The 23,620-nt window shown below is 36.9% G+C and overlaps 1 protein-coding gene across 20 annotated transcripts in view; it reads left to right on the top strand.

Moving 5' to 3' along the window:
• PDLIM5 (PDZ and LIM domain 5) overlaps positions 1 to 20,449 on the top strand; it is a 223,168-nt gene extending 202,719 nt beyond the window's left edge. For all 20 annotated transcript variants that reach the window (XM_043572071.1, XM_043572080.1, XM_043572102.1 and 17 more), the window contains 4 exons: positions 9,698 to 9,878; positions 12,358 to 12,478; positions 15,667 to 15,782; positions 17,211 to 20,449. In XM_043572071.1, coding sequence (XP_043428006.1) covers positions 9,698 to 9,878; positions 12,358 to 12,478; positions 15,667 to 15,782; positions 17,211 to 17,300 — 508 coding nt within the window. In that variant the 3' untranslated portion in view covers positions 17,301 to 20,449. The remainder of the gene's footprint in view (positions 1 to 9,697; positions 9,879 to 12,357; positions 12,479 to 15,666; positions 15,783 to 17,210) is intronic.
• Positions 20,450 to 23,620: the final 3,171 nt, after the last annotated feature.

Below are 23,620 nucleotides of genomic sequence, written 5' to 3'. Positions count from 1 at the left end.
AGCCCAGATCTAACTTTAAATTTTATTCATGTTTTAACTACTACTTAGGAATATGTTTAGGTGCACCTGGGTGGCTCAGTTGGTTAGGCATCTAGTTCTTGATTTTGGCTCAGGTCATGATCTCATGGTTGTGGGATCGAAGCCCTGCATGGGGCTTCGTGTTGTGTGGAGCCTGCTTATGATTCTCTCTCTCCCTGTCTCCTTGTCCCTGTCCTGCTCGTGCATGCACATGTGTTCTCTCAAAATAAATACATAAACATTAAAAAAATGCGTTAAAGAAAGGAAAATGTTTATAGTATCATATTAAGATTAAAACATAAATCTATTTTTGATTTCAAGTATGATGCTAATTTTGTGTAAAGAAAATATACATCAAGATATATCAAGATATATATACATAGTCATCTTTGTTACTGTATGTAATCAGGAGAAAAACATCTTAAGCAGACCTGCAATAACTTGAGTGCTTTTCTTCATAATGTGTGAGTATATAAGTGAGAAAGAAGGGAGTAAATAATAGATTGAATAATTAGAAGTTCCTACCTCCCCACCAAAATGACTTTGTACTATATACATGCATTCTTAGACTCCTATAGATGACCCAGGGTTCACTTTTCTGGTTTCTCATCTAATGTAGAAATGTAGTCATTCTATAAGCAACACTCATTAAATATTTTGTGTGCTACCCCATTTAGGCACCAGTGATACAGAAATCAAAGACATATTCCCTTCCCTTAAGGAAGTGACTATTACATACTGAATTGTGCCCCCCTAAATTCATATGTTGAAGCCCTAACCTCCAGTACCTCAGAATGTGACTATATTTGAAGATGGGGTCTTTAAAGAGGTAAAATGAGGTCATTAGGGTGGGCCCTAATCCATTATGATTGGGGTTCTTGTAAGAAGATTTGGACATACATGGAAGGAAGACCATGTGAAGACACATGGAGAAGATGGCCATCCATAAGCCAAAGAGAGAGGCCTTAGAAGAGAGTAACCCAGCCAACATCTTGATTGTGTATCTAACATTAGTTAGATCTGGACTCAAATTTAGGTTTTACCATTTATTATCTATGTGACTTCCAACCTCCCAAATTGTGAAAAAATAAATTTCTGCTGTTTAAGTCACCCAATCTGTGGTACTGTGTTAAGGCAGCCCTAGCAAAATAATCCAGTTATACTTTAGTAAAAAATACAAACCAGCAAATCAACAACCATATCAGTTATTGGTAAGTTTAATAGAGATACATCCAGAATCCTACTTGTGCAAAAGAAGTGAGAATTCTCTAGTTTCAACAAACCAATTTCTTTTATTTGAAAGGAATGGCAAACAATAAGGCTCAATAGCCTACTTATAAAATCAGTAGTTTTATATAACAAATATCCACTGAAAACTTTCAAAGTGTTGGCTGTTGTTAGAGTAGTAATCATATTACAATGTATAAACATGCCAAACCAAAACACTGTACATCATAAACTTACACATTGTGTGCAATTATATCTTAATTTTAAAAAATAAATAAGTTAAAAAGAAAACATGCACTAGTTGCCATACTGGCACTATAGTATATAAAGATTAAGAGACACTTCCTGTTTTGATACATTTTATCATCTGATAGAGAAGCCAAAACCCTGGCACAGGTAACCATAATGTAATAATGTAAGCATTAGGAGAGGTACATCGTACCCTTATAGTAATACAAGAAATATATATGTACTGCCCTAATATCCATAGTAAGGAGTTCTGAATCATAGTACTTAGGAAAATCGTGAGATATCCAAAAGTTTCTAAATTGTCACAGTTGTAAAATTGAAAATTAATCTTGCCTCATGAAAATATATTAATAATGGAAATCCATGTTGGTGATTTCATTATCTGTATGATCCTTCTAATATTGAAGTCTGTCAATTCTCTGACATCTTCTACTTCAGTGATTCCTCTAGTTAACTTCAGCCACCAGTTGCAGTCATATCCTCTACCATTAACTACATTTCCTCCATAATCTCATTTCTAAGCACCTCATTCAAGAACAGCAGCCTAGGGGCGCCTGGGTGGCGCAGTCGGTTAAGCGTCCGACTTCAGCCAGGTCACGATCTCGCGGTCCGTGAGTTCGAGCCCCGCGTCAGGCTCTGGGCTGATGGCTCAGAGCCTGGAGCCTGTTTCCGATTCTGTGTCTCCCTCTCTCTCTGCCCCTCCCCCGTTCATGCTCTGTCTCTCTCTGTCCCAAAAATAAATAAACGTTGAAAAAAAAAATTAAAAAAAAAAAGAACAGCAGCCTATATTTCCACTCTCCCCCATTACCTCAATTCTAGCAATCCTTTCACCACTCCCTGCCTCCCAGCAACTTCTGATCCATTGTTTCAAATACCTTCTCACTGTTCCCTTGGGTCCCAATATCCTCACTGCCCTTCTTATCCAGTCTGAATTCTGTAGGCACTCATTAGTCAGTATCCCTTGCATACATCCTCAGTTCCTTTGCCCATCTCTCACTTCATCATATTCGCTTAACTGAAACCACTAGGCTGGAAAAACCAAGCCTTGGTTTACTCTATGCCCACACTTGAAGGTGGATGTGGCTGGAAGGAAACCCATTCTAACCATACTAACCAGTGACACTTTAAATTCATGGCTATTAATCTCAGGTGTGGGTTTTTTTTTTTTTTTAATTTTATTTTAGAGAGCATGGGGGGGAGAGAGAGAAAGAGAGAAAGAGAAAGAGAGAGAGAGAGAGAGAGAGAGAGAGAGACAGAAAATCTCAAGCAGGCTCCATGCTCAGAGTAGAGCTCCATGAGGGGCTTGATCCTGCCACCTTGGGATCATGACCTGAGCCAAAATCAAGAGTCGGATGCTCAACTGACTCAGCCATCTAGGTGTCACTCAGATATGTTCTTAATAGTGACAAAAATCTGCTGTATTTCTCTAGTATGTTTACTTTTCCATCTCCCAGAAAGCCAGTTTTATGTTTTCTTTTTTCTCCTTAGACCTGTAATAACTTATTTCCCATTTTCACTGTCAGCTGATGAGCTTAATTCCTCTTTCCCTCTTTTATATAGGAAAGGCAACAGAGATGTAGGACTATCTAGGAAAAAAAAATAACAAAATGGTGCTCGTATTCCTAACTGACCAGAAATTACACATTAAATGTAAATAGACTAAGCACTCTAATTAAAAGAATTATAGAATAGATAAAATCATGGTCTGGTTACATGCTGCCTATAACAGACACGCTTCGCGCTAAAAGATACCAAGAGATTGAAAATAAAAGTGTACAAGTGTACAAAAAGATACATCATGCAAACTTTATAACCAAAAGACGGCTGGAGTGACATTATATACTAATATTGAAACAGCCATTAAGAAAAAAGGTGTTGAAAGAGAAAAGAAGGACATTTTATAATGATAAAAAATTAAATCCATCAAGAGGATACAACAATTATAAATATATATTCACCTAATAACAGAGCCCAAAAATACACGAAACAAAAACTGGCAGAATAGATGGGAGCAATATAGACAATTCAACAATAATAATTGGAAACTTCAGTACCCTAGTTTCAATAATGGGTATAACACTGCACAGAAAGTTGACAAGAAGCCTTGGACAACACTATGACTAAACTTAACAGACATCTATAGAACATTCTGTCTAATAACAGGAGAGTACAAATTCTGAAGCGCACATGGAACGTTCTCCAGGATAGACCACATGTGTTAAACCATAAAACAAGTTTCAATACATGTAAAAGGACTGATGGTCATACAAAGTATGTTGTCTGAGAAGAATGGAGTGAAATGAGAAATACCTAACCAACAATTTTGTGAAATGCACAAATATGTGGAAATTAACACACTCCTAAACAATCTCTGATGAACTCCATGTCAACTCATTAGGGAACTCACATGACATCTGCATAATCCTTTTCGCCAGGTAAAATAAACTAGTCACAGGAGTGATGTTCCATCATATTCACAGGTTCCACCCACACTCTAGACCAGGGGAGCATACAGGCCATGTACACCAGAAGACTGGTGTCTTGGGGGCCATATTGGAATACTGCCTACCATGCTCTCTCTCCTAGTTTTGCTCTTCTTAGTGGTAGCTCTGTTTGCTCAGTTGCCCAGATCTCACGTGATCTATCAGCACATCCTTTTAACTCTTAACTTTTAAATAGACCCAGAATCTGAACCTTTCTCACTGTTTGTACTACTACTAATACCCTGATCCAAGCCATGGTTATTTCTCACCTGGGTTAATGAAGTTGTTTTCCAACTAGTATCTTTCTGCTTTTGCCCTTGCCCTTTACCTGTCTGTTCTCAACACAGTAGCTAGAGTAATCCTGATAAAACATAGATCAGATCATGTCACTCTTTTGCTGGAAACCCCATAATGGTTGGTAGAAGCCAGAATCCTTACAGTGGCCTAAAGGCCCTACACAGTCACTCCCATCCCACCGCCACCTCATTATCTCTCTGTCCTTATTACCTGGCAATTTCCCCCTTGTTTCCTCTACTGCAGGCACATTGGCCTTCTTGCTGTTTCTCAGACTCCCCAGGCCTCATCATCAGGCCCGGGCACTTGGCGTTACCTTTGCCTGGATTCTCTTTCCCTGGATATTTGCATGGCTCACTTTTGCCTCCGTCAGATCTTTACTAAAACAGGTGTCCCTGGCCACCTGTTTAATCCCCCCCACCCAATATATACAGTCTCCCTATCTTCCCTCCCTGCTTCATTGTCCTCCTCTTGTTAAAATCTAACTTTTTTTTTTTTTTAACAGTATTTGGTTTTTTGTCCCCATGCTAGTAAGTTAGTTCTGTGTGAGCAGGGCGTTTCCTGGCTTTGTTTCCTGCCATATTTTCTGCTGTTCAGTTAATGACTGAACTTTTAAAAAGTATTTGGAGGAATGTATGATAACAGTTTCTCCAAGTTGAATTTATACCTCACTTGTCTTAATATATAGAATCACATTTTCCTGCTTCGTGGATTTTATAATAACCAATATAAATAATTGAGTATAATTGTCTCCAATAGACTTAAAGAATTATCAGTTAATATTACCTTTTTTAGAACTTGTCCTTTTTATTCACTGTTATGTTCAGGCTCATTTTACCTGTGCATATATTTTTGGGCAGTGAGTCATTTATGTCTTTAAAATAAAAAGCTACAGTTGGCCTCACAACCTTTTAAAAGCAGTATTTTAATGGGGTTACAAATTAAAGATGATACTCAGTAAAAATAGAAATATGTTATTTAATGCTCCAAATTGGAAAGTTTGGGCACAGTTTACTGGAAATGCTGCACTTCTAATTTTAGGAAGGATTGTTACTATTGCTAATTGTGAGTATTGTAAGTATTGAAAGGGAGTGTGTTTCACTGTCATGTTCGAGTGTATTTCATTCTCTTTTACTCTCCCTGCATATGTCTTTGTATTTGTGAATGTATGTGTGTGGTTTTTTCCAGTGATCTTTTCTGTTTCAGAAAACTCTTCCTGTGGTTCCATTGTTCTTGGACACCTTGCTCATGCCAAGCCCTTTCCAAAATTTGATCGTATTAATAATATAAAATTGGTGTATACATTTTTATCATATCTAATTAAGTAGAATATCAGATGCCATTTTTGTCTTTGAGCACAAGTTGTTTTTTCATGTAGCTTTGTTTTTACCTTTTGTTGATTAACTTCTTTTGATTTTCTTAGCTTTTTTAAATTTTTAACTTCTATTGATGCAGTAACTTTGGGTCAAATATAATTTCTAATCTCCAATAGCTAGGCCTTAGAATGCCAGCTTTACAGTTATCATCCACATGGTCTTAGGAATGTTAGGTAGCTTCTGATATTTTCTTCATCTATTTATAGAGCTAATTTCTATCACTGAGAGTTATTGTTCAAGTTAAATTACAAAGGGAGGCAAGAAGGGAGCATTTGATTTTGAAGCTGAATCCCTGTTAGGTTATGCCTGTTGAAATTTGCAACCCCTTTCACCCTCTCACCATGTAAGCTTTTCTTTTCCTGTTCCTTTTGACATCTTTCCCCACCTTTCCTTTCTCTCTCTCTCTCTCTCTCTCTCTCTCTCTCTGTCTCTCTCTCTGTCTGTCTGTCTCTCTTTTCTTTTTGGTATAAGTCTCACAGAAGATCAAGAGGGTAAAAAGTTTCATGAGCTAGGTTAACTCTTTGTCAGCCAGTCAGTGTTTTAACTCTTTCCTGTCTCTTCCTTTGTCAGTCAAGGAGTACTTGGGAAAGACAGTGGCGTGGAGGACTGGAAGAGAGGTAGCTGCATACTTAATTCCACTTTGCTGTTACCCAAGCCTGTCTGTCCAGGTCACAGATGGAAACCCAATCTACCTGGAACAAGAAGAACTTCTTCAGTGTTAATCCTGTGTTAATGAATTTGTTAAATTAGTCTCTGCCAACACAGAAAAGAGTACTTTGTTATATATAAGAGATTTTATTGTTTCATCTATACATAACTTCAAGAACATGATGGGAAAGGTGCTCTTTCAGCTGGGCCAGGGAATACCCGGTTGGGGCAGTAGCACACTGAGCATGTTTAAGAAAGGAGCTCTGGCAGGAACAAAAGTTATATTCAGCTCAGTTTTTAAGGGTGCAGAGGGTGTTTCTTTACTGTTGTTAAGACATTTTACTATTTAGATTTGATAAGAAAGTAAGGAGGTATCTTAACATTATTCTTTCAATGATAGGTTTTTTTTTTTTTTAATTTTTTTTTAATGTTTACTTTTGAGAAGAGAGAGAGAGAACAGGGAAGGGGCAGAGAGAGAGGGAGACACAGAATCCAAAGCAGGCACAGAGCCCGACGCAGGGCTCCAACTCACAAGCCATGAAATCATGACCTGAGCCAAAGTCGAACGTTCAGCTGACTGAGCCACCCAGGTGTCCCTCAACTGATGATAGTTTTAATCCATTTAATTCATTTATTTGTACTAGGCACTATTCTATAAACCTTTTAAAAACATTTTTAAGAATACATGAAATATAAGAAAATCTTCTAAATTATAAAAGGAAGCAAAAGAATAATGAAAATCATGAATGGGACCATTAAAAATGAAGACTGGTCAAAAATGCGCTCATTGAGACTTGACAAAACCTATAATAATGACCTTACATACTTGCCTAGGGTTGGACTAAATTTGGCTTTAAGCCTTCTAGTGGTCAACAAAGAAAGTTAATTTTTAAATTTACTGTACGATGAGTAAAAACCCTATTGCTCAGAAGAAGCAAAACTGTTCTTACTACAAAAGCCTGAAGGACTTTCTCCAGAGAGTCCACATGGAAATGACCCTGTATGATCTCTAACAGATAACACTCTCAATAGCAACTTAGAGGAGGAGCAAGGGTGACTGTCACAGGGCTGTTTCCTAGGACAAGTGTCAGTGTAGACTGATGGTGTCAGGCTGAGCACCGGTCATTAAAGGAATCATTCTGTGGAATGGATCAGGTCCAATATGCCATGAATCGCAGAACATCCTTCTCTGCTGGTCTGACTTGGTTTCAACCCATATTTTAGGAAATCTAAAAATGGAGTGTGTACTCCTCAATCAGTTGTTCTTTTCTCAGATGAATTTTGTTAAATATTTGCTGGCACTGACAGCCATGTTTGTGGAGAAAAGCTCTCAAGTGCATCCATACGGAATGTGGAGTTTGATTAGATAGACTTTTGCAAACTGGAAAGCTGAATACAGATACAGGCCTTCAGGGGCCATCCAGCCTATGGAGGAGCTGGAAGATGTGCCCTCATAAAAAAAAATTCAGTCGAACAAATTCTTTGAAATCTGCCTTTAGTGTCCAAGCAAATGTTAGCCCAGTTCTACCAGACTCTCTGTTATGGTCACAGTAAATTGAACCTGGCAGCCTTTTCAAGCTTGTATAACCAGATACCCACTTGGTGGAAAAGCTCCTTGGACTCATGAAACTTTGTCTAGCATTGAGCATTGTGACTCCTTGGTTTATCTTTGAATATATACTGAGAAAATGAGAAGAAGGAGCTTGTTGAGTAGAACTGTTATTTATTATCCAATTAAAAATTGAGGGACAACCTACCCAAAGTAACATATTTGGTTACAGAATAAGTGATCTATAGCCCTTTCTTTCTCTGGCAGGAATTAGTTAACAAAGGCACTCCTTGTTAGTGATAACAAAACCATGGTGCCCTAAAGCTTAAAAACATAATAATAAAGTATTTGTCTCAAATGCTCAGGAGAACTGCATGCACCAGCTGACAAAAGTGGCATCATGTTATTAATAAAAAACAAGTTAACAAAAAAATGAGGCTAGAAAATACCCTCTTATACCTCAAAGAACACATTTTTATCATTCATCAAGAACTTTTTTACTTTTTGACTCTTGGAGGATTAGGTGCTGGTTCTGAGTAAATATCACTGTATTTGCAAAGAATTTCCCAGAGGGAAATAGTTACTGAATACTAAGGTTTATGTTATCATTAAAGGCTAAAAAATGCTTCGATTTTGTGATGCTCATTACTATGACTTTTCCTATAATCTGCCTAGAAGTCAGGTATCCGTGCTCACTGACAATTAACTGTGTGGTCACTCAGTGATGATAATTGATGGTAATGAGATGAAAAGCAGAACATTCAGTTGACTACACCAGTTTGCTACAAATCAGGAAATTCAGCTTCTGGCCTTCACTCAGTCAGTGATTTTATGATATTTGTCAATCTTTTGAACATTCTGTATCTCAGCTTCTCCATCTGTTAAACTGAGTTTGTAATAACTGCCCTGGTCTATCTCACAGGAATGTTGTATGGACAAATTGGATAAGTGTAACAGTGCCTTGGAGGTAAAGCCACTCTGTGAATAAAAATTAGTGGGATGGAGCTACTGAAAAGTATGTTGCAGAGGCTAGAATGGTTCATCTCTGCAGGCTTCATGACTAGATAAGGGTTCATAATGGATTCCTGTCAAGGAAACCAAACCCGTCTTATCAGTTCATGACTATATAGTATTTAATGGAAAAAAATCTCTTTACAAACATTTGTTACCTTGAAACAAATGTGCATTAAAAATCAGTCATGTTTTAATTAAATAAAACCTTTCTAAGTAGCTTCAAAACAGTCTCTAATATCCAGTTGACAGTTTCCATAGTCTATTTGGAGGGGTCATAAACATTTGATATGTTTAATAGAGTTGAGAAATAAGTATATGAAACAATGTGTGGGGAAGAGAAATTGACTGCAGTGTTTTCTCAGGTAATAATTATTACTGTTTTAAGACTCCTGACATTACCAAATTGAGATTTCTCTTTTGTCTATTTTATAGAAATGTCAACTTCTCATCTCTGTCTAAACCATGTATTTTTTTTCCTGGTTATTTCATTTTATGTCAGAGTTAACATCCTCATTCTCATTCATAATCATGATGCAGACAGACCCACTCATTGCAACTCAAAAAACATAACCACCAAATCTGTTGAAGATGAAAAAAAGTGGGGGAAATGGCCTTTCTTGAAGGAATCCCTTAAGTGCTTTTTACTCCTCCCCTTTATTCTCTTCACATAAATGCTCAGAGAGTTCCTATGTAAATTTGCTGCGCCTATGTTTTCAGCCCTTGAGAAGGATAATTGAGCAAGTATTTAATTGTTTGGACATTGCATAAAAGAGGTTCTGTCCAAGCTAACTTTAGAAACTTTTATTCCCAAGCCAACTCGATCTCTTTTCTTCTGGCAGGGGACCATTCCTAGTGGCACTGGGGAAATCTTGGCACCCAGAAGAGTTTAACTGTGCTCACTGCAAAAATACAATGGCCTACATTGGATTTGTAGAGGAAAAAGGATCCCTGTATTGTGAGCTGTGCTATGAGAAATTCTTCGCTCCTGAATGTGGTCGATGCCAAAGGAAGATCCTTGGAGTAAGTATCAGAAACCTGTTTATTCTGAATGAGCTTTTAAAGCACAATAATTTTTTTGTTTTGAAACCCTTACATCAGTTTTCCTTTTTATTTTCTTCTTGCTTGATCCCCTCTCTGTTTTCATCACTGTTTATTATTGTAAAGCAAAACTAAATAGACCTCTGTAGAAGTATATCGGACTCGTGGGGTTAAGTTGTCTTTGGGTTTGTCTTACTGAGTGCTCGCTTGTCTGGGGAAAGTCTAGCCACTGTGGGGAAAAAAATAATTTACTGTGGGTGTGCTACCTCAACAGGACCCTGTTTGCTCAGGAATGAAGAGGTCGCACAGGACCACACACATCAGAGTTCTCAGAACTGACACCTTCACTGTTTTAAATTAAATTCCATAGCTTTTATAAGACCAGCATTTCCCCATTTGTCAGGGTTCAAGCACAGGGCACAGATCTCATGAAATAATATAAGACATGAAGCTTATAAATGATATATTTTTCTTAAATGCATATAATGTTTAAAAATATAACCTATTTTATGAGAGTAGACATGTAATAGAAAAATAATCTAACCACCGTTTTTGGTTTTTTTTTTTCCCTTTTCGAAAAGGAAGTAATGTAGGAGTCAGATACATAATGAATCATGATGAATGAATGAATTTCCTGCTCTGGAATACTCAGTTTGCAATTTGCAAAGAAAGGGTCAGTCATTTCCTGTGGGCGACCAGGAGTTGGAATTTTATTTTGGAAGTGGCCAAGGTGCCTGGTCCCATACGAAACTCCTAAAGCTAATACAGAAGATGGAGATGGCATTGCTGAATTCTGCCATTCTCTCTATAAAAATGTAATAATGAAAGTTTAATTTGTGTCAGTTGAGAGAAAAGTTAGTATAAATTATTGAGTAGTGTTAATTTCATGTTACATCTTTAAGTGGGTCTAAAACTTTGAGGACACTTAAATTATAAATATTCTTCATGAACTATTTCTGTATTATTAATTTGTACAATATGTTGGGAACAAAAAAGTAGCAACATACGGGCTATACCTTCCCAAGTGACAAATAATAAGTTGAATATATGTTAATACTGTATATAAATACAGTCTATGGAATTCTAGAATCATTAATAACACAAAGTCAGGTAACAGTCTTAGAACCAAATGAGGTTGTAGGAAATGGAAATCTTATCCTCATTGCCTTAGAGATGGGCCAGAATTTCACTACAGGGACAGATCCTCTGGGTTGTGTTTCAGTTGTTCAATTGCCTGTTCTAAGGGATAGGAATCAGTCTCAAGGATAGAAAGGGAAGTAAATGCTAAGAGCCATGAGAAATGATTTGGTTCAGTGTGTATTTGTTGTACATTTTCATGGTGATCTTTTTGGATCTAAATAACTGCCATGTCTTCCCATTATCCACCACTAGGCAACTGTTGCATTTTCTATGGCTAATAATTTACTCTGTATCATTGTATTTTGACAGTTTTTTATTATAAAAATATTTCACTCTAAATAATTAGAAAATACCAAAAAGATGTAAAGAAGAATATTAAAATGACCTATATATTTACCAGTCCCAGATAATTCCTGTTAAGCTTAGGATGTATTTTCTTCCAATTTGCTCTTTGTAATTCATTTACAAAATTGTAACCATACTTTATGTGTAGCATCCTCTTTTTTTGTGATAAAAGAGTAAATCCCATTTTATTAACTCATCTTCAAAAAATAATGTTTAATGGGTCCATCTCATTCAATCCAAAGAAATGATTCCTTGCAAAACCAGCTTCTTAATAAGACTTTTACTAATTAAAATCTGGCCCAAGTCTTTGATACTTGTTGTTTTGTTTTGTTTTGTTTTGTTTTGTTTTGTTTTGATACTTGGTATTTTTAACCATGGGGTCATTGTTGACTAGAATCCATACTTTGTGGTTCAAATTTTAGATGCTCATTTGAGTGTGTGCTTAGTGTAGTCACAGCTGATTTCCAGAACTGTAAACATGTGTTAAACTGATTGGATTACACTGATTATGTTATTACTCCCATAATACACCAAAGCATAGGTTTGTTTTAATTTTTGAACATTTTGCCCTTCCTCCATGACATTTCCTTTTCTTTTTTTTTCCCTCCATGACATTTTCAACATAATACTATGAAACCTTTGTAATATTCCCTGACACCCTTTTGAGAGAAAGCAGAATGTATTACAGCAAGTACTTATGAAATGCTTACTTTATTCACTCCATATATAATGTGTAAGTAACACAACAGTCGTTATTTAAATAAGTTTACTGATGGGTATTTGTGGAAAACACACGTATTATATAGGGTATCAGTTTAGACCATCTGTGAGTGCGTTTTTAGAGGAAAAGCTGATGGTAAGGACAAAGCGTGTGCCTACATTGGGTCAGTTTAAAAGGGCTGTGTTGGTACAACTAATAGAGTAAGCATCTGTGTATGATCATCTTTCTTTATATCCAATTGCCTTTCTGTAACAGGAGGTCATCAATGCTTTGAAACAAACTTGGCACGTTTCCTGTTTTGTGTGTGTGGCCTGTGGAAAACCCATTCGTAATAATGTTTTTCATTTGGAGGATGGTGAACCATACTGTGAGACTGGTAAGATCCTGAAGCCATTAGTTTCTTAAATTTTGAATAAACTTAACCCTTAATGTTACTACCAAGTTGAAAGGCAGTAGGGGACAAAGTGGATTTCCAAATTGTTTTGGGGGCATTTAACGTTACTCTAAATATATAGCAAAAAACTATGTAAAACTTTTATGTGATTTCGTCAAAATAGATATTCCCAGTTTCCTGAAGAGAAATGAGCATGTATGTATGCATTATCTAGCAGGAAAATATTTTACTTGAATCCCTAATAGTTTATGGATATGAATTCCACCACATTGTGTAGCTGAAAGCTACCTCTAACGGTGAATTGAGTGGTTACAAACATGAGAAGTATTCAGCTATTGAACATGATATTGATTTGCTGTTTAAGGCAACCGCCTTGAAAATAAAGTGAAAGTCCTTTGTTACTCTTACTGAATGGAAGGGTAACCTTGGCTTGGATTGCTCCCTTAGTAAAATTATTTTTAATAAACTGGACTCTAAGGACCAATCTGCTACATTTGTCTTACTACGTGAGCTCTGAACACTTCCTTTTCTTTCCCAAAGGCTGTAAGTGAACTTTTATAACACTTATTTGTTATTATTCCTCTTAGATATTAGTACCACACATATGTTTCAAAAAATAAAATATTTTCCTTCATCATGCCTGCATTCATTACCGCTGCACTTCCACTTTAGAGTTGTTGATCTACCTTGAAATGCAAAGTGTGGTGCTGGAGGAAAGGAATGTTGTACACTATTGAGTTAAGGGAGCAGTCAGCTTCTAATTTGAGGCTGGTAGCATCACGTGACCTTTTATTGCTCACTCATTCCTTCCAGCTGAGTTAGGAGCAGCGTGGATCTATGCCAGACTATCCACCAGGAAGCTCTATGGAGACGCCAGTGAACTATCTCGTCGGGGGTGCTGTTTGGGGACAGGATGGCTACAAGCTGCTACCCTGACCCAATCAGAATATTTCACATTTTGTGATTTCACTTAATTCTTCTGAAGAAAGAGGTGTTTGTTTGTTTGTTTGTTTGTTTGTTTGTTTGTTTTAAAATTAAGTTTTGCAAGACATTTTGACTAACTGGCAGATAGTCCCTGTCCAGCTACATACCTATACAGCTATCTAGCCTTAATATCATATTCATGTAGTCTAAGAAGGAAGATTTTTAAAACCCCAAAATGGCTTACAGAAAAGGAAAAATATTTTTGAAGATTTATTTAAATGTCACTTCTAGGGGCGCCTGGGTGGCTCAGTCGGTTAAGCGTCCGACTTCAGCTCAGGTCACGATCTCACGGTCTGTGAGTTCCAGCCCCATGTCGGGCTCTGTGCTGACAGCTCAGAACCTGGAGCCTGGTCCAGATTCTGTGTCTCCCTCTTCTCTGACCCTCCCCCGTTCATGCTGTGTCTCTCTCTGTCTCAAAAATAAATAAACATTAAAAAAAAATTTTTTTTAAACAAAAAATAAATGTCACTTCTAATCAACATGATCTACTCTTGTATTTTTTTTAACCTCCAACACTTGTTATTAGCTCAGCCTTTCCCATTTCAATAAATGCCCCACTGTCCACTATCCCAAAATCTAAGATTCTGTTCTTTCCCTTACTCTCCTCATATCCAGTGTAATTAGTAAATTCTAGCAGTACCCTCAGTGTATATAAATTCATTCTTTTCTCTTCACCTCAGTGGTCACAACTAAATCCAACTCACCCTTTGCCTGGATGCTCTGATCACCAACTAAGATGGGCTGTCTTCTTTCCCCAACCTTTAAATAGAAGTTATTCAATGTGAATGTTTCAATGTGAATTAGATTATGCTTGATACCTTTGTTGGCTTCCACTTGAGTAAACATACATTCCTTACTAGACATGCTTTGCCACCCTTTTCTTCGACTACCTTACCCTCTGTCAGGCATATATCATCACCCCTTTGCTTTTCTGAACATGCTGAGATTCTTCCTGCCTCAGGGTCTTTGTATTTGCAGTTTCTTCTAACCGATATGTTCTTCCACAGCTTTTCTGTGGTGAGTTCTCCTTTTTTTTGTCAAGCCTCAGCCCAACTGTTACCTCTTTAGAGAAGCCTTTCATAACCCACCTATTTAATGGAGTGTTACACACTTCCCTTAACTATTCTGTATCACAGGATTCTTTTCTTCATGGTCCTTTTCACAATGTGAAATTATTTATTATCACTTGTTTGAAAAATACAATAAACAACAACATCCTGCTCCCAATGAGGATATAATCACCGTAAAGAGAGCAGCCACATCTGTCTTTTTCACCACTGTGCCACCCACCGTTTAGTGCCTAGAACAGTGCCTGGCACATAGTAGGACTCAGTGGATAGGTATTGAGCAAATGGTGCTAAGGAATACTGAAGATTGTTAAGGAAGGTAAATCAAGTTGGAAATGATAGTCTACTTTCCGCTCCAGCCCAGGTTGGAGTAAACACAAGTAGTGAGAATGGCTGCATAAAAGAAAATTGCCAGTAAGTTCTAATTTAGTAATAATAAAGAAACATCTTATCAAAACTGCTTTCTTTAGAAGGAAATCCTATTGGTATTTTATGACTACTCTTGTCAAGTTAATGGTGTTCTCTGGCTAAGGATTTTCAGCACAAAGTCTTACAATTGAAAGGAAGTTGCAGCAAAAGAATTAGTGGCTAATACTGTTAGGATACAGTCCAGCTAGAACCTCTGTCAAGGCACTTATTCATGGAAGTTTCTTGTGACTTTTTTTCTTTCCTACCAAGTTAGATACTCTATGAAATGTTCTGGGTTATCAGATATTTCTTCTTGATTTATGTTCTTTAGTCTTACTGTTGCTAGTTTTTGGAAGTTCTGTTGTCTTTTGTTAAAACAGTCATGTCTGTTGATAGCTTATCAGAGAACAGAGTTGTTCTTCATACGAAGTTGGACATTTAAGTAGCTGGAGATAAGTGAGAAGTATTACGTAGAAAAACAGAATAAAGGACGTTAAGTTATGTAAATAAATAGCATTTACCCCACAGGTAACCTGAACCACACTGCACATGTGTCTCAAGCGAAAGCATACCCTCTGAAAATTTTCCAGTTACTAGTAACTTCATCTTCTCATTTAATTCTAATTTTGTTGCTGCTTTCTAGGAATTATTATTCTAAAGCTTTCTCATGTTTAAATTATGTCTCTCCACCCCCACCCCGCCCCAATACAGATTATTATGCCCTTTTTGGTACCATATGCCGTGGATGTGAATTTCCCATAGAGGCTGGCGACATGTTCCTGGAGGCCCTGGGCTTTACCTGGCATGACACCTGCTTTGTATGCTCAGTAAGTAAACTCTTATTTCCAAGTGAGAGGAGCAAGTATGGCCAGTTTTCACCTAAGCACTAAATGGAAATAGCAGATTTTATATCTTCAGACCTTCACACCTAGAAGTATTTTTACAGTGATCTTCAAAGTTGTTCATTAAATTTTTTGTCATTGTGTTGAATTTCTTGGCACAGAATAAGATGCTTACCCCTTTAGAGAAGGTCCTATTTTTAATTTATGTTTATAAGGAGAAGCTATATATTTCTTAAAACAGTAAGAGACCTTGACATTTTTTTAAAACTCTGTTTTATTGGAGTGTTCTTAGTAATTTTTGGAAACATGAGTACTTGAAATAGAAACAAACAATTCTAAAAAAATCTATTGTTGAATTAAGCATGGAAGCAAACTATATGTTGATTTGCCTCCTTCCTTAGCAATAGTCCATGAATAATTTTTTTTCTTTTTGAGACTATAATAAACCTATAGTTTACCTATTGTATTTGATATTTTCACATTTTTGGTTTTATTTTTAATGGCAGAGATAGATTGAGAGATTTACATTACCCTTAGACTTTTATTTTTAATTTAGAAAGTAAATATCCAATAGAGATATTCTGTTCAGATATTTGCTTTTTTTTAATTGGATTTAATATATCTTATAATTCTCAATACCCGTTGTATGAAGGGAAAAAGTTATGTTAATAGGAATCAAAGGATTTCCCCAAACATGACCATTGACCTTGTTCACCTCCTCCATCTCTTAGACTTCAGGGTATCTATAAAATGTAACAACTGGTAGCAGATTTGCTTGCTCCTGTTCTCTGGTAGAGATGCTCATGACCATGACACTTACCAAAGGCAATAGGAAAGACAAGAGGACATAAATGCAGATAGTTAACAGACTGTATCATCATCCAGTAGCCAGATGTTGACCAGGGTTTTTACTATAAGGAACAAAGAAATGAATTAAAAAGAATTCTCAGGCAGTCTACGTCTATGTGTCTGGGGCCTTCGGAATATCTGGCAAAGCAGTTGTATTTGTTTTTGTTTTGAATGCTCTGGTTCCCTACAACAGGAGGCATTGATTAGAATTTGGGAAGAGAGCTTATATTTAATGTGACCTCTTTAATTAATTTTTAATTATATTTAATGTGACCTCTTTTTTAATTTTTTAGTTAATTTTTTCATCAGAGCCGAGTGCTTCACTTATCATAAAGAAAAATAGTGATCACTGATTTAAATAAATCAGAATGCATTCCAGAAAAAAGTCATTCTTCATTGCCTTTGAAAGATTACATGAGATGTCATCGTAATGGTTAAATATCAGAATGTCCAATACAACCAACTGAAGTGCTTTGTCTTATCCAGTGGGTGAAAAATCATTTCCCCTTCTTAGGCATATTTGATAAAATAACGACATTCTTTTAAATAATGCTTCTTTTTCAGGTATGTTGCGAAAGTTTGGAAGGTCAGACCTTTTTCTCCAAGAAGGACAAGCCACTTTGCAAGAAACATGCTCATTCTGTGAATTTTTGAAAGTCAACAGCTCAGGGGAGGAGAAGAAATTTGAAGAGAAAGAGAAGAATTAGAATTACCGATTAGTTTTTAGATTTAATATTGTAGGAGTTTTGAAAAATAATAGTGACCCTGAAGGGATAAATTCCAGCTTTAAAAACCAAGTCTATGAGGAAATATTTGGCTTCATAAGGTAGAGAGACAGTTTGGCATTTATGATTACTTTTTCCTCTATTTTCTGCCCATAAAATAACTTTTATAAAAGCCAATTTCCTGGTTGACTATTAAATTCATCATAGAATAAATTAGTGAAGAATTAAACTTTAGAATAAAAACCTCTAACATTTAGGCTGAGGTAATTATACTTTCTTTCCTTGTTAGGTAGTTCTGAGTAAATCTGTAAAAGGCAATGAAAATTGCCTTGCATCGTCAGTAGGTAAAATGTATTTTTTCAGAAATAGTGCTTATCTTTAAAAGAGGAAATAGTTTAAACAGAATTTTGTCAGTAGTAGCTATCAGTTTTTTAAAAAACCGTATGTACTTTTTTGTCTTCTAGCTGATCATTCCAGTGGGGAAGACCATTGAGATTTTTTATCAAAATGTGTCATGCCAATAGGAGGTGTGATATTTCTCTCATCTACCCCCCTCCAAAAAGCCACCATGTAGTTTATAAATGTCAAATATTTGCCTTTTATTAAAATATGGCCATTTCTATTAGCGTATTCATTGTTTTATCACCTATATTAGTCAAACTCCCATTTTTCCCCCTTCCCTCATGCTGAGGTTAAGAGAGTAAGTAGAAAAGAGTGTGGTTAAGAATTATGGTAAATCAGAGGATTGTATCCAAAATTTTTAAAAATCCCCCCCTTTTGGACAATAAGTCCATTAGATAAGTTTCAGATCTGTACTACTGACTGATAAAGGTTCGAGAACTCTCTTTGCAGAATAATTTTTTCTTTGATTCTGCATTAGAAAAGTAAAAGATTGGCTTGGGGATGTGATAAAATCTAGGATTTTTGTTTGTTTTCTTTCAGTAGCTCTCTCAATAATAAATGAACCACTTCCAAATGTGATCATGAAGTTTGGAAAACGTTTACTCCCAGAGGTTGGTAGTATAGGAGGGAAACATGATCAGTCGCCCAGACTGGCTCGTTATTTGTTTTCTGTATTTGGGGGGGGGGGGGGGAATTATGTAGATAACACATGAAGACAGAGCAACCATTGTGGTGAAATTGTGAATTGTATTGATATTTGCCCAGTGAGAAAACAGATTATGACATTGAATAGTTTTTTCCCTTTGTTTCTAGAATGGATGCAAGCCCATGATCCCACTAAGGTATAATATCAATTTGTCTGGGGCAAGGTGCTTTTAAAGTTGAGACAGAACCCCAAGCCCTCCCTGCCCCATAACTCACTAACGACTTCACTTCCATTGTGTGTGTGTGTTTGTTATAGAGGGAGGTTTTAGGCTCTAATATTTGTTTAACCTCCCTAAGAACTTTGCAAGGCATCTGTCCTGAAAGCTGTTAATTTATGGCCTAGCAGATTTATATTATATACAGATAATAATTAACTGGGAATAAAAGAATGAACAGGGTGACATGAAGTGGCTTCACCAGTAGCAACCCCCAACTACCTCCTCGCCCTGCATCTGTAGGGAGGCAGGAAGTTTTATTTTCGAAACAGAGTGCTGGGACTGAATTGTGCGTTATTTCTCATTGCTGCTGAAACCACCTGTAGAGTTCGTGCTGGCTAATGTGCATGGTCACATATCTTAATGTCAGTCTCTTTCTTTACGTGATATAAATTGGTGGTTTTGTTTTGATGTAGTAGAGATTTTTTTTTTTTTGGTTGTTTAGTTTTGCCTTTATAGATTCTGTGCCAAGATAGTATTTGAAAAGTCAGTGGCATTTAGGTATTTCCTTTAAAGAATTTTATTTGACCTGGATTTCTTATTAAGTTACCTTACACTAAGGATCTCATTTTTATTCGATTTTTCTTCATACACACTATTCATGGAGCGTAATTTTGCATTCCTCTAAATTTTGTCCCTAAAAGGATAACATTACTTCTTCCTAATTTATCATTTTGTCTTTGTGCTTTGTCCTCTTTTGTGGCAAAGCTTTATATCTGTTCCTAAAACAGTTAATCCTGTGAAATAAATATTGATTATAACCCAGAAGAATCTCTGTATTTTCCAGTGGGGAATGCCATATTTAATATACCAGCATTAATCTTTTAATAACTGGCAGAGCACTTTATTCTTCTGGCGAGCTCCCTGAATATTTATTTTTCTGATTATAAATATTCCAGATCAGTAGCATTTTTTTTTTAATTATTACCTCTTTACTGTAGAGCATTTACTTGTAGTCTTTCTTGATGTATATTTTGGAATGCTGTACTTAGTATAATACAGATTAAAATTACAGTATATGATTCTAAAGCATCCCCCACTTGTATTTCCCAAATTCGAAAATGCTAGTGACAGATTCCAATTTATAACATTTTGTAGACTTCCAAGGGCTGAATGTTGCCCACTGGAGTGGCGGCCGAGAGAGGATCCCCACTGTTTATGTTCATAGCAGCATACTATTTCTTACGGATTCGGGCTCCATTTACAGCTGAACACTACAGCCTCGTCATTTGGTCACAGTGTTAAGACCAATAAGAGTTGCAATATTCCAACTGTCAGTTGAAACCTTATGGTTAATAGTCATCTACAACAAAAATGTTTTCATGGTGCCATTTTCATAGGGTAGTGTACTAGGACCACTTTCATAGAAAATAATTCCTTCCTCTCCCTTGTTCAAGTAGGAATCTAGTGTTGTATTAACATTTTTGTAATGTTTAGAGTTTTTTAATCATCCCTGTCGAAAGGAGAGACCTTTCAGACATAAGAGAGGGGGAAACACTGAATAATTTTACACGGATCTAATGTGGCATCACTGTCATCCTAATCCTCCGCATGTTTTAAGATACTGGCTTTGGATTTTCAAAATATCATTTGCCTTTCTGTTAATCTGTATTTTCTGTTGCTTTACATTTTTCGGTTTGTATATGTCTGTACTGTTTTGCTTTTGGCTATATTTTCGAATAAACACCACATGAGAAATATAATCAGCATAGTTACACCTTAATGTGCACAAAATAAATAAATGGCCGCAGTGATGTAAACAGGCTCTCCTGGTTTTTCTTTTTGTGGGTGGCACGTGGGTCCCATCAAAGTGATCATGGGGATAACAGGGTTTGCAGGATCAGAAGAGAAATGAAAATTCCCAGGAGAATCCCTCTTTTATGACATTTGCCTATCAAAATGTCCCAGAAAGAAAACATTTGAAAAGTGTCACATTTATTCTGCTTTGATCCATGTTTATGCTGTGCATGTAGCAAGTACACAATGCATGGCTGTAAATTAACAAATAAGTTCCATTGTTTTAAAAAAATACTCATTGCTGAAACCGTTTATTGGAATAACCTGTCCTATCAAGCACTATTTGTATCACATATCCTATTTAAACAACGTAAGTCGTCGTCTACATTTTCACGCTTTAATCAAACAGTACGTTCAGGGTTAACTCATCCCAATCTCATTAGTTAACTTTTCTATAACTAGATAGGCTCATCTATTCCTCATTTGTTTATTGATTTGAGTCAGATTTTTTTTTCCAAGTGTATAAAGTTAAGAGGAATGTTTCTGTTGCAGGCTGTATATTGGAAATAAAAGGCAAATTCAAGTCTATTTGCTCACAGTATATTAAACTCCAGAAGCCAAACTTATAAGGGCATCAAGTCTGCATTTGACATTTTAATAGCTGCTGTTTGGTTTCTATCAATCACGTCATTGCACATTAAAATGCACCAACAAAATAAGAGATCTGTCATTCCTTCGTTAAGAAACAGTAATCCAGTACAAGATTTATAGGCTTAAGACTCAACAGTGTGTGTTCACAATAAATCCCCATTCAGTGCTCAAACCAGAAACAAGCCTCCCTGTCGTTCGGTGTTTTCTGTTCAAAATGTCCCCAATATAAGATTATCAAAGGTTTTCTTCCAGAACTACGTATAAAATCCTTTTTGCCAGCAAAAGCTTAATTTAGGTTGGCGGCTTCCCTTTTTGAGTATTCTCAGACAAGATCTTGGTTATATCAGAAACACATAGGTACTGATGTATTATTAGCGGGCCTGGTGTTAATTAGGGAGAATTACCAGAAATAGTTTGCTTCGTGGGAATTTATTACAGAATCACACTTGACTGATGGCAGAATAGGAGTTGCTGAGAGAGAGCAGCTCCCACTCGTAACCACTAATTAATAGGGTGCCAAAATTCCGCAGAGGGGGTCTCATCCCAAGGGTGGGAGCCTCCCGGGGAAAACGGTTCCTTTGCAGTATTTAAAATTTAAAAGAGGAAAGGGGCTAGGACACATGGCTACCCAACAGAAATCGCAGACTGATACAGTTTTGTGTCGTACTTATGAATGAGAGCATTTAACTCAGGAAGCGCCAAGCCCAAAAGTTTGTCAAAGACTCCTTTCCCCTCCAAAAGTCAGAAGTAGCCTGTGTTTCTTCTCCTAAGGAGATATGCAAAGGTATTTTTAGTGTGGCAAGCATCTGATTACTCAACTGTTTGCTTTATGAGGAAAATCTGGAACAAACCATTTGTCTACGGTATTATATTACTGAACATTTACTCTTTATTCCATGATTTAGAGGCTGAGTAGGTGGCAAGATTACATCAATGATTAATAAGAAAGGTGTGGCTTCCACACCTTGAACCCAGAGTTGAGGAGAAACAAGGTGTGCTTAGTGATCGGCACTAAGGGCAGAGCACTGGGGGAGCCCTGGTAAATGAAAGTTGGCCAAGAAGGCAATTCTTTTCCCTGTGCTTGTAACTGCGTGTAATCACATACAATAAAGCTTGGAGCCATTGCTTAGTGTAGAAGAATAAAGCATTTCCATGTCAGAAAACCTGATCAGTGACCTCAGGGAGAAAAATAAAACAATTTGTAATTCACAGAGAGTATAGTTTTCAATTTCTCTTCAGGCAGTATAGTTCCCAGGGAAAATGACTTCTGTGCCGGGTCCATGGATTGATTGACATGGTCTCTAATGCATCTGTGTTTCAAAGGAAAAAGTTTCTGGTTAATAATTGGGTTTCAAATTAGTTTTTCATGTTCTAATTGTCACATTCGCTTTCTAGTTCAAATATACTTAGGTTTATTTTTTCTCCCCCCGCCCTCTGTTTTTTCTCTGCTTGTACAGCACACACAGCTGGTGCCATTCTAAGCACTTACTAAAAAATACGATTGTTTGTTTAAAGAATTTTAGTAGACTATAATATCTTCAGAGCTGTCTTTTGATTACCCCCACCCACCCACCCCGGTGTATCACTGATAAGCCAAACTTCCCTTGGTAAATAGGAAAGTAAGTAACTTGGACTGCGGTGACCCATCATACCAATATTAGTTTTTGTGTAAATAGAAGTCTTTGCTTAGGTGACCATTATTGATGTCATCTGATCCCGGAAGTTGTCTCTCATTCCTGTCTGCTTGAGAATCCTTACAATCTCAAGCCTCCTTAGTTGAATGAAGTGGAGAGCAGACAAACCCATGGAGCTTTCCAAGTATGAACTTTGAAATATAAGTTAAAGTAATTCTAGCTTTATCAACTGAAACCTATCATTTATTCTGCCCTGTTAAGTTATTACACTCCTGCTTAATAGTTCTCTGGTACCATAATAAATGCTTTAGATAAAAATGAGCTCCACAAACAAGTTGAGAGGCACCAAAGTGAACCCAGGACTTCTGCCCCAAGGAAAGATAGAAATCAATGATGTGACTCTATGAGTTTGCTTGTGCTTCAATATCCAAGGAGGTTCTGGATGATCTTTAACAATATCAACAAAGTATACATTGTGGAGAGTATAAGTTCGTGCTTGAGGGGAAAGTGTGTTGATTACGCCTGGTGGATCAGACTGGGCCCAATCAGAAGACTGAAATCACACCTAACTTAGTAGGAGAGAGAACTCCAAGGGTTTCCCAACATAGAGAGGACCCGAGGAAGAACAGATTTCCAATGAGCACCCTTCCCCATGACTGGACATCAGATTTTGTTGAAGAAAGTGTGGTCGCAGCCCACTGAATGGCAGATAAATTCTCTGGCTGCTGAAGCCAACCAGCGCTGTTCCTAGGTTGCCAGGAGCAAGAAAAAATCCTCCAGAATGCAGGAAAGCCAAGGTTAGCTTTCCACGGTTTAGTGCGTGGGTGTGCGCAGAGAGCTGAGGGCTGCGATGGCCTAGAATGCACAGTACCCTAATCAAGAGGGTGGCAGCAAGGCGGTTGCTG

This window comes from Prionailurus bengalensis, chromosome B1 (assembly GCF_016509475.1).
Source record: "Prionailurus bengalensis isolate Pbe53 chromosome B1, Fcat_Pben_1.1_paternal_pri, whole genome shotgun sequence".
NCBI classification, from domain to species: Eukaryota; Metazoa; Chordata; class Mammalia; order Carnivora; family Felidae; genus Prionailurus; species Prionailurus bengalensis.
Note: the sequence above shows the minus strand (reverse complement) of the source record. Positions and strands in the feature narration are given on the sequence as shown.